General features: G+C 51.5%; 1 protein-coding gene across 1 annotated transcript; it reads left to right on the top strand.

The window, feature by feature from the left end:
* The first annotated feature begins 790 nt into the window (after positions 1 to 790).
* On the top strand, positions 791 to 5,050 carry LOC149325518 (uncharacterized). Its single transcript, XM_089564321.1, has 2 exons — positions 791 to 804; positions 2,755 to 5,050. The coding sequence occupies exons 1-2, from the start codon at positions 791 to 793 to the stop codon at positions 5,048 to 5,050; spliced, it is 2,310 nt and encodes a 769-aa protein (XP_089420447.1).
* The last annotated feature ends 6,936 nt before the right edge of the window (positions 5,051 to 11,986 follow it).

The raw sequence follows: 11,986 nt of genomic DNA, 5'->3' as shown, positions 1-11,986 counted from the left end.
AGCCGCTCTTACGAAAGTGTTTCGAGCAGAGTAAGCTTGCTTTAGTCGGCTTGAACTCTTCGTCACAGCAGCGAGCGGTTGCGCTGCGAGCTTGTGGTCTTGCGGAAAACAGTAGAAGACGACACAGTCGCGGTCGTAGTTGTTCGTGGACACGAACGCAGAGTAGCACCTGTTGAATCTGATTCTCAAGGTCGGCTGACACGCTTTGTACGTCGCAACGCACGTAGTACGAGGAACAACGCATGCAGCACGAGAAACAACGCGCGCTGAAAGCGCGCTCGGGTGCGCCGAAGCATCCCCGGCTCCTCAACATGACGTCACGCAGGCCGACATGGACGAGGTTTCCCTCTCCGCTGTTCCCCTCTCCTGCGCTCGCGCGGGGCGCGGGAAATTTAAACATCGTGTTTTAATTGGTGATTGCGCCACTGTTTTAGCCAAAATCGAAAAAATAATTTCACAGACGTGATCAGCAATGACACTACTTCAAAACCCTGGAAGGTTAGCCGATTCGAAAACCGCCTCAGTATCCCTTTAAAACACTCTGACGACGCCGCGAACGCAACTACGCACAACACATTCAAAAGTTCCTCTTTCGAGCGACGCGGCGCTACCCGAGCCGCGCGCGAGAGGAACATTGTGAGGAGAGAGAAAAACGGAGGAGGAGAGATGAGCCAACTTCCGGTTGCGAGGCGGCTTCACAAAAAGTGACGTCAGGTCCTCTCCTTATTTCTTTCCTTCCTGCATGACTGGCGCACAGCCGCGGCTCTGCGGTGCAACGCCGCCGGCCCCCATGATTGAGGTATGGTGGCCACCATAATTGAGGTACACGTAGCAGACGAAGTCCAGCTACGCAAGCAAGTTTTCTTCCGGTGTCACACTGCCGCTTGGAACCCGGGTGCATCGGGGATTTGGCCGGCAGTCGTCGGGCGTGACAGCCGCTCAAAACTACGTCGTAAACGATTGCCACTTTGATTGGGCAGCTGCGCTAGTTAGGGCTGCTCGAGCCTGTCAGATGGTCGCGGGTTTAGTTACCCTCGAATCTGGGATTGAAGCTCGGATAGCGGTCAGTGAGAGCAGCGCTTCCGCGAAATAAGAGGCGTCCGGTTTCACCCGGCACCACGGTGTAAGAAGTAGCTACTTCTTACACCGTGCCTGGCACAAACGTGGAGGCTAACGAAGAGGGTTCAGCCTAAGGACAACGCAGCGAGCTATGGCGGCTCTTTTGCATGTAAACAAGAGCTTGACCGCTAAAATTGATAAATATGCCAAGCATTTTAGCGAAAAAGGCGGATAACACGCTTTTTTTCGCGATTTATTGCCGTATCATTGCACCTGGCGGCCGCCTGTGGAAGCTGCGACTAGACGTCATTATACCCGCGCACCCACCGTTCCCGCAGAAGCATGATTGCCATCGCTACTCGCGGCTTTTCCATGTCTGTCGTCTGCTCACGGCGAACACAGATATGTCAAAATGTTAATCGATGCTGTCTACATACCATAACCGTAGGCACGCTTACGTCCGCTAAATGCAGCTGCTTTTTCCGGGCCTTACGCCATTTCTAACATTCTCACTTTTAAAACAGAAGCGCGACGATGTTCAGGCTAGTGGCGCCATCTGGTGGTTAGGAGGGGAAACATTGGTGTCAACAAACCGACACCCCTCTTAGCCTAAAGAGGGCAGAATCGTCACTGTAAATAAAAAATAAAGCAAATTTATTACTCGTAAGTTTTCTTATGGGCGACAGGAGACGAAGCGAAAGACCGGTGACCCATTTATGGCCAGTGAACGCGCTGAAGAAGCCAGTAACAACAACGCAACCAGTCTGAAGCCAGGTTTCATGCATCGAAGGGCGCCGCCATATTTGTCGCCGCGGGAGGGTGCCATGACGTCACGCTCTTCACCTCGCGCTAGCCGGGAGGGCTTGGCGCGCGCTCATGAAACATCGAAAACAAAATCATCCGCTGAAAAACATGCGCAGTGACGACTAGATTTCGGTGTAATCACATTCATAGAATCTATTTTCAGCGTTTTTGTTCAATTTTCAGATTTTACTTCAGTATCCCTTTAAGGAGTGGATGAGGGAACTAACGCGTGTTAACATCTTAGTCGGAATCAAGACGAAGAAATGGGCTTGGGCAGGACATGTAATGCGAATGCAAGAGAAGGCAAGCGTGCAGAAGGCCGCAGAAAGTTAGGTGTGCGGATGAGATTAAGAAGTTTGCTGGGCTAAGGAGGCCGCAGATGGCGAAGGCCAGGTTTAAAGGGAGACGCCTGGCAGAGCCCTATTCCCTGCAGGGGGGGGGGGGGGGTAGTGTAGTCAGGCTGATGATGATGATGCAGAGGCTGTGGCTTTTTAAGCCTACTGTTGGCGAGAGGCACGATCATACTATTCTTACGTTTAAGGGAGCAGCATTGCAGGCAACAGGAGGACGTTCAGCGACCTTTCTTTTGAGTTTCCTCCATGTGGATCCCAAAGGGGAAGCGGTTGGATGTGAAGTATTTTCGTAATCATTAACCTTGTTAAGGCTGTAAAAAGAAAGAGGACCTCTCCCGTTTCAGCCTAGTTAACCCTTTCCTGCTCTAGCTTCAAGCACCCATCCCGATGAAATTTGTGATCTAGCCACATGATTTTTTGCTCCTCACTGCTGTGCGACACCTTTTATTTTAATGCACTCGTTTGCACTCAGGAGCATATTTCCCGTCATTTACGCTTGAGCAGCGTCCTTAGCCTTCCCATGATGCTTGTCTCGCAGGGCTCCGACGCGCCGGCGCTACCGCGGTAACCAAGCGGAAGCAAGAAGAGGACGAGCCTTCAAGCGTGGCACTGTGAAGGGTGACCTGCTGGAAAAGGTCGCGGAGTCCGGTGCAACACCACTGGCACTCCAAAAGATGGGCCGAGCCCTCAGCCGCTACGCTGGTCTAAGCGTCGACCACCGCCAGCCATGCACGAGCCACGAAGGCCGCCTGTGCCAAATCTTCGGCAGCTTGAAAGCTTGGAACAGCTTCCTCTGGATGATCGGGCTGGAACTGCAGGAGAAGTCTGCCTCGGAGCTCTCCCTGGTGACGGCAGGCGACGGCACGCGCCTCACGGAGATGGCCACGGAGAACGAGAAGGTGTTGGTGAGGATGTATGTGTACCATTTGTTAGCCGACCACCAGTGCGTTGTCGAAGCGACCATCAACGACGCAATCCTCGCCGATCATCAAGACATCATTTGCCACGCAATTCGCGACAGCAGAGGGTTGAAGAGGATCACGCTCGCGTTGAAATCCCCCAGGGTACTCTTCTCATGGCGACACCTCGCCGAGGCCATAGCTTCAGTGACGCGCCTGGAATCGCTCTCCTTGCGCGGGAGGATACAAGGCACTCTGGTTGCCAGTCTCGCACCTGTGCTGGCGGGAACTGCTTCGTTGAGATTCTTCTGTGCTGACGACATTTGTGTGGAAAATCCGTCCGTCAACGCCTTAATGGACGGGCTGTTAAAAAACACGAGCATCACGCAGCTGTCACTCACGACGAAAGTTCTTGGCCGTGGCAGCCGGCGCTCTGGCTCAGGCATCCTGGATGTCGGCCTTGGTACATACCTACGGGCCAATATGACCCTGACATCACTGAAGATAACTGCTCCACAAAGTGGCCCGGAGATCGACGTCAGAACACTCTGCCTGGGCCTATCGGAGAACATGGTATTGACTAGGCTAGATGTAGAGCTGTACAGGCTCAGGTCGGACCATGCCACGCCGATTAAGTGCCTTCTGAACAGCAGCAAGTCGCTGAAGTACTTCAGCCTCACCTACCACTATATCGACCGCAGCGGTGCAGTCAGCAACGAACGTAGAGATCCCGTCCATGTTCTGTCCCTTATGCAGTACTGCCCACAGTGCTGCAAAGCCCACTCAGAAGTAACTGATCCCGTGTGGCCATGGATAAACGCACTGCTGACCGACGGTACGGCCCTGCAGGAACTGACATTCTCTATGTGGGGCTTTTGTCTTTTGGAATGCCAAGGATTTCTTCAAGCAATGGCCAAAAACAAGACTCTGCACCAGCTCACCATTAATGATCTGCATCGTAACACCTTGCCGATATGCAGCGCTCTCAGTGGATGTGACGTGCAGAAAAGGGTTGTGGTCAACGGCAAGAGCACCGTCATCTACCCAGAAGACACTCCGTCCAGGAGGGGCCACTTTCAGCCGGTGCCTTTCAGCATCCTCCAAGCCGCCGTTATACAAGTGACCACGACCAGTAACCTCACGGAAATCCATCTGCAAGTTTTCTCGATTCTGTGCGCCAGCGGTGAAACGGATCCAGTATCAACGGACATCGTCCAACTGATAGAACGGGCACGTTGTATCAAGGTCCTCACGCTGAGTATTCAGCGTGAGTGCTGCAACAACTGCTGGAATCTATGCGCACCCGCTATATGCGACGCTGTCTGCGGCAATTCAACCATCAGGAACCTGAGCGTCCATTTCGCGAGGCGAGGTCACTCTGACATGGCACCGTTGGCCAGCCTTCTGCACCGAAGCCGCACCCTGCGCGCGTTCTCATTGAAACCAAAGGGCAGCAACGGTTTCACAAAGTTCGTCTCGGAGCTCTTGAAGCCTGAGTTTGGAAACAACTACTCCCTGCACAGCCTGAACTTTTCTTACGACGGCGGCGAGATGATGAACGAGCGTCTGGCCATACAAGACCTTGTGCACAGGAACCGGATCTTGCTAAAGCACGCTGCTGGCTACGTCACCGGCACTACTCTCAAGTACACAGCAGAGGCCTTTGAGAAGGTCTCCGAGTCCCCCGCACTGATCGAGGAGCTCGAATCGGTGGCGTTCATCGAGGAGGCTCGAGCAAAGCGACTGGTTGCTGGGAGCGCCCTCCGACTGGCGAACTTCACCGAGTTCATGCGCCTCGCAGGCGTGGTCTCCGATTCGGTGGAGTGCAATCCCAGCGAGGACTGGAAAAAGCAGCTGGCTGACTTGCCCGAGCTCTGCCTCCGTCACATACGGCAGTTCTTGCGCCTGAGCGACGTTATCGAATCCCCGGAGTAAGCACAGAGCAGGCCAATCACCATCCATTCATAACTACCACGCGCAGTTTTTATTTTATGCGAAGCATATTAACGTAGGTTTCGGGCCTTCGCGCGACGCCCGGTGGTGGCCACCATTGACCTTGAAGTGAGATCACATGATGTGACGTCACGTGATGACGTCACACCGGCTGCAGATGGGGCCTCATATTGCGCCGTCGGACGTCGCCCGGCGGAGGCCTCCACGCTTCGGTTCGCGCCGTCGCGCGCGACGCGGCGACGGCGCCACCATCGCTGCATCACGTGATATGTGACGTCACGCCAGGGATGAAGCGGCGCGCGCCCGCCGTCGCGTCAGTCTGTGCCCGCAACCGCCAGCGTCTTTGCGCCGGGCGTGTATGCGGTCAAGATGCCTCCAAACGCTAAGGACGTTAATAATAAGAATGCAAAACGAAGGCTGCTTCGCATCCACTGGGCTTAACCTTGATAAGCCTCCAACTTTTTCTGCGAAGCATATTACTAGAGGTACACTACAGCCCTTCGCCGTGGTTACGCGCCGTGCACACCACGTGGTACAGTGACGTCACACCACGTGATATACCACGTGACACATGACGTCACGACAGAGGAAGACGGAGGTACACTACAGCCCTTCGCCGTGGTTATGCGCCGTGCACACCACGTGGTACAGTGACGTCACACCACGTGCCATACCACGTGACACATGACGTCACGACAGAGGAAGACCGAGGTACACTACAGCCCTTCGCCGTGGTTATGCGCCGTGCACACACGTGGTACAGTGACGTCACACCACGTGACACATGACGTCACGACAGAGGAAGACGGAGGTACACTACAGCCCTTCGCCGTGGTTACACGCCGTGCACACCACGTGGTACAGTGACGTCACACCACGTGGTATACCACGTAACACATGACGTCACGACAGAGGTACACTACAGCCCTTCGCCGTGCACACCACGTGACATACCACGTGACACATGACGTACGACAGAGGAAGATGAGGGTCCACCTCGCGCCGTCGCTGTGGTTGCACGCCGTGCAGACCACGTGTTACAGTGACGACACACCACGTGACATACCACGTGACACATGACGTCACGACAGATCGCCGTCACGCGCTGGGAGAGGGAGAACGATGCCATCGCACAGACACCGGAATGTCCTCGAGCGGCATTCCCGCGCATTTCGAACGCGCGTTCACACTCGGTGTAGGTGAAACGCTCGCTCCACCGGGCAGGCGGACGCGGCTTCCATGGCAATCCAGGCGCCCACCAAACGCGCGTCTCGGGGTTAGTCGGCGTTCCGCTGTAGCCATGCCGTTGTCTTCCCCCACGACGAAGGCTTCTAGTGGTTGTATTAAAATGACCAAGTATTCAACCAAGGAAAGCCATGTATTACCAAGCCTAGCCATCAATATGCTTCGCATCTGACCAGGGTTAACCAAGTTAAACCTCAGCCATTTTTTTTTTTCACGTTCTTTTTTGGTCTTGTTTTTGGTGCATAGACAGGGTCCTATAGTCAAAACGTGAAGAAAGGGGGGGGGGGGGGGGGGAGAGATAGCAACAGGGCAGAGTTGATCAGGGGAGAAATGGGAGTTAATCATAGGCGAAATCAAGAAGAAACTGGAGTATGATCTGAAGGCAAGTTAACTCTTGGTCGTGAAACAGACCGATTGCTGAGCAAAACGCGTCAAGAGTTTATGGTGTCTCGTAATGTTTGAATTGTGCCCTGCAGTACCGAAGAAACAAGCATTTATAATTTTAATTTCGTGTTTAATACGACATAGAGTACTCAGCATACAGTACTTCTAACAAAAGTGTTTCGGAATCAAGCACATTATACAGGAAGCTTAAAATTCAGTATTCTGTAAAGGAATGGAGCCAAAGAGAAGGCAAGCGTAGCAGGGAAAGGCAGAAAGGCAAGTGGGTGGATGAGATTTGGAACCCTCCGAAGATATGGTGGCTGCAGCTGGCACAAAACCGTCTGGGGATGAATGGAAGAAGCCTTTGTCCTACCGTGGGCGCAGCTTGGCTGATGATGATGATGATATAGTTCGGAGGAACCGGTGATTTCTTTCCCCATCTGTGATGGAGTGAGCAGACAGACTTAATTCAAACTCAAAGTTCGAGGTGTGTGTGGGGGGAAGAAATAGGCGGCTTGGCAGATTTAGAGAGGGTAGAGTGGTTCGCCGCAGATGGCACGGTGGAGCGCTCGTTTGAGAGTGAGCGTAGGTATGTCAGTCATTGGATAATGATCCAGCGATTTACTGTATGTGGGTTGGGAGCGCCATCCACCGGCACGGGGACGCGAAGTCTTTGTTCAAACTCATGAACGCGCGCTCATTTATAAGGTTGCCCTCAAGCCCAGGACCCCAATAGCGATTTGTTGGGGTGGGGCTGGCATTTTAGACAGCATGTGGACGCGGTGCATTAGCGGGAAACTCTGTATCCTATTTGAGAATCCCCTCCACGTTGTTATGTAATCCCAGCAATAGCAGTTTGGAGCTATTACCGTGTCGTCATAGGCGTAGCTCTGCTCTTACATTTATTCAGCGTTTTGTGTTCAGAGTTTAGACGTGTATTAGTGAGGTTATGATCTGCTGTTAAGATGTGTATACTATCTTTTATCTTTGAGTATGCCTGTTTGGAGAGGCCTTTGATGAGATGTATTCTTGGCAGGTGTATGCTGTGCACTGCCTTCATGCCTTGCTGGATGTGTAGGCCAAGATAAAATGTTTGTACTGTGCGTAGGGGTTTGCTGGAAAGGATTATGTCGTGTCTTGCGACGGGAAACGACACTGTAGCCGAGGTGCAACAAGAACTCGGGTTTATTGTCAGCCGGCCGTCAGACCGCGCGTCCCGCTGGTCGACGACTGCCCGTGCAAACCAACACGCATGTGCTTATATCGAGATACAGACAGGCAAGGGGGCGGTGCCCAAATACCGGCACGTGGCCGTGAGTTCGCCGTTTGCTTATCGTGATACAAACACTACAGATTATTTGCGTGGATGGAGCCTGGATGGGAGTTTTGATTAGAGGCATCTCGGATCTCGTGGGCGCTCAGGTGAGGCCTACGGATTGCGTCTGTGTTTGTATAGTGTTGGTTGCTGTTTGTACACTATGCTGTCCGTGCCCACGAGTTTCAGTGGTGGACAAGAGTGTGATATCATCGGGATATATATTGAGTGTTGAAAGTTGGAAGTAATATCATGTAGTATAGGTAGCGGAGTGACGGCGATGTTCAATAGAGGGAGCGATAAAACTGATCCTTCTAGAGCGCCGTGGTTGGTTAAAGGGATACTGAGGCGATTTTCGAATCAGTTAATTGTTTGGGTTTTGAAGGAATGTCATTGCTGATCACGTCTGTGAAATTATTTTTTCGATTTTGGCTATAACAGGGGCGCAATCACCAATTGAAAACGCGATGTTTAAATCTCCCGCGCATCGCGGAGCGCAGGAGATGAGAACAGCGGGGAGGGATGTCGGCCAATGTGACGTCACGTTGAGGAGCCGGGGATACTTCGGCACACCCCACCCGAGCGAGCTTTCAGCGCGCGTTGTTCCTCTTACTGCGTGCGTTGTCACGTGTAAAGCGTGTCAGCCGACCTTGAGAATCAGGTTCAACACGAGGTACTCCTCAGCGTTCGTGTCTTCGAGCAACCACGGCCGCCACTGTGTCGTATTCCACTGTTTTCTTCAAGATCAAGCTCGCAGCGCAAGCGCTCGCTGCTATGACGAAGAATTCAAGCCGACCAAAGGAAGCGTACTGTGCTCGAAACACTTTTGTAAGAGCGGCTACATGCAGAGCTTGTCCCTAATGTGATCTCTGGAGATTTCTGTCGAAAAGGCACCGCTGAACCATGACACAGTTCCTTCGATTTTCTCGCGCATCTGTCACCATTCCGAAGAAGCGCTTCTACTAAAAGTTGAACCATGCTCACTCAGCCCCTGCAGAAACCTTATAGAGGCTCAAGCATGAGTCTCTCTCCTCAGCTTAGGTGCGGCCAGACCACCTGAGGCATGCTCAACAAGGCTCGGTTAGTGATTTTATACTCGGTTCGACGTGTCCAAGCAACCAAGCAAGCAAAGCAAAGCACAATAAAGCAGAGCAAGCATCGAAGCTCTTCATATGCGGCATCTCGTTTAATCGTAGCTAAGCGATTAAAATGAAAGCGTTCGACAGCGTTCGACGTCCTGATTTTGGATGCAAATTTAAGAGAGAAATGAATGCCAAGTGCAAAAAACACCATGTTTCGCAACCTTATTCGGTATCTTCATCAAGTTGTGGCAGCGGGCGAGTTGCAGCTAGCTTGGCTTTTACAAACACACATATAGTTGGCCACCACTTCACTGAACCTACACTGCAAATCTAGGAAGGGCTAACGTTTCCGAGGGAGCGATTAATATTTTCCGGCATCTGTTGAACGCGCCACGAGTGAAGCAGCAGTCTTGTGCGCGTATTTGGCTTTGTTTCCAGCGCACAATGATTGCGTCACTATCCTGTGGTCACATGCCTCGCAGTGCTTGGCCACTGCGCTTCGCTCATTTTGGCATCAACTTTGTGCTACTTCATCGTTTCCGTGAAATACTTTCTTGCCCCAACCTACAACGCCGAGTACTGAGAAGAGGATTTTTTGTACGCAGCGCTTTGGGCCTTTTCCTTCGGACGAGGCTCTTTCCGACGAGCCAGGAGGCGTCCGAGTATTGTTCGCACCCCTTCCTTTCCGAGAATACGAGCCGAGGTTGTACTGGCACCTTTTACGCATGGTCTGCATACTTGTCTTTCCCACTGGCGTATGCTTGTGCTAGGCGTAGAATTTTTTGCTGGCGTCTTTTTTGGTTTCAGGTGATACTTGGAATTAAACTGTAGTATACTTTTCTTTGGAGGTCAGTAAAAAAATAGTCGCCATATTCGCTTTTACAACACCACGGAAAGCTTCGATCTGCACTCAACGCAGTGCCGGATACGCATCGGCAGCTTCTCCAGTCCTCAAAGTGACGTCACGACCTCTCTTGACCAATCACGGGCGGCGATGCGCCGCACGGTGTGAGGCCGCATATTTCTGCTAAAAAAGGCAATTCGCGCTTGTTTTTGCCTTATATGGATGCGATATTCCAGTATGCAGCATGAAAAACTATAGTACGCCGCTGCCAGCCTGATTTTCAGAAAAAGTGCTTCAGTCTCCCTTTAAATGGACGGTGGTTGTTGTGAGGGCTCCCAGCGTCCCTGTCGCTGGGCGAGGCAATAGGAATACCTGTTCGTATATCCATGCACGTGTGCCGTGTTGGGTTGTTCCTGTAGTCTGATGCAACTGAGGCTGTCCAACCAATGAATGGTGGAGACGTATTTTCATGACATCGCGGTAAATACTTGTTAACTCTAGGAGGGCTTGCGGGACAGGGGATAGGCGACATGCGAAAGAGATCGCGCCATCTAACCGCGATGTCATGTAGATCGGTCGACACCTTTAGCTGGAGAGTCTGCTCTGAGAGGGATTATTCGATTCTTTCTCGAGTCGTACCCTAATGGAGAGCCGATCGAATGTGGTCTTGGCTGTCGTTTTCAAAGGCTTTTTGTATGCCTAGCGCGAGTATTGTTTTGGCGGTGTGTTTGTGTATCCGATTGTTTAGCACCGTTTCTCTTATGTTAAGTTTTATGTTATGCTTCAAAAGGCGGGTTGATAGCCCCAATAAATCGCTTATTTGCACTCGACTCCTGCTTGGTGTTTTTTTTCTCAGCAACAATTTTTTCAGCACAAATTTGATCGCACTGCGCTCTTCCTGAGACCTCCACTTCAGGTGCACCTGACTACTGCAGCAGCATGCGCCCCTAGCGTCATTTGCGGAACAGACAGATTCGGTAGGTCCTGTTAGCTGGTAGCGTGCGAGATGTACACAGCGATGAGAAGGAATGGAGAAGAGAGAGGCTGACAAGCTTGATTTGCGGTTTAGAGATAGAAAAAGGAGGCTGTAAGCAAATGGTCTGATGCAAATACCAAATGTGGATAACCATAAATATCTGGCAGTGCGGATCAGTGAATGCACAGGAAGAAGCTCGATGATGATGCACTGGAGAACCTGAAGAACCTAAGATATCCTGAAGAACAAAACTTACAGCCAGCATATGCACTAAGATGAGGCGCGTATTCGGTCAACGGAAAAAGAACCGCAAACGATTGGGCATATTATAACCGGATGCGAAATTATCCAACCATTCCTCAAGAGAGCGTGCCAGAGTAGGATAATTGGTTATTCATGGCAGAGATAAAAAAAAAGTGGTAGGGTTTTGACGTAGTTAAACTGAGTAGACGTACGAAGGCATCTATTTAGCCTGATTCACTCATTGTTTTGCTTTGCTAGGTCGTCGGTGTTAGTTCTATAGTATTATTTGATGAAGTCGACGATGTCCAATGCGATTATACGAGTGTGTTGCTGTTCAATGCTAGGCGTGAGCGTCTTCTGCGACAGCATACTGCTCTCGTGCTGTGGAGTTCGCGCCGCCGGGGGTTCGAATTCTAGTCGCGACAATATTTATTTATTTATAGTTTGTTCAAGGCCACGTTTAAGGTCAAGCTTCGCACAAAATCTGTGAGACCTCGTGAAGTAATGCTTTCTCACGAAGGAACGAGGAGCCTCTCCAGCCAATTAATGGCGTCGACCAATTCTTCTATTTGACTTGTGAAATCGCAGGAGGTGGCAGATGAGTGGGGAATAACCGCGTCTCCATCGGGTCATCCGCAAAGCCATTAAAATCGGTCATTGCCATTGGCTGGAATGCATCCGTTGAGGGCCATTTACCGCTCAAGGGAGCCAGCGTTGAATCTTACTATAGCGGATTAAAAGCGGTGGGGGTTTCTATCCTGCATTTCTTTTTAGGTTGTATATAATTGTCACACATCGCTTGCAATGAAGTGCGACTTGCGTATAAACA

This window comes from Amblyomma mixtum, chromosome 10, assembly GCF_055824585.1.
Source record: "Amblyomma mixtum isolate Tamu chromosome 10, ASM5582458v1, whole genome shotgun sequence".
NCBI classification, from domain to species: domain Eukaryota; kingdom Metazoa; phylum Arthropoda; class Arachnida; order Ixodida; family Ixodidae; genus Amblyomma; species Amblyomma mixtum.
Note: the sequence above shows the minus strand (reverse complement) of the source record. Positions and strands in the feature narration are given on the sequence as shown.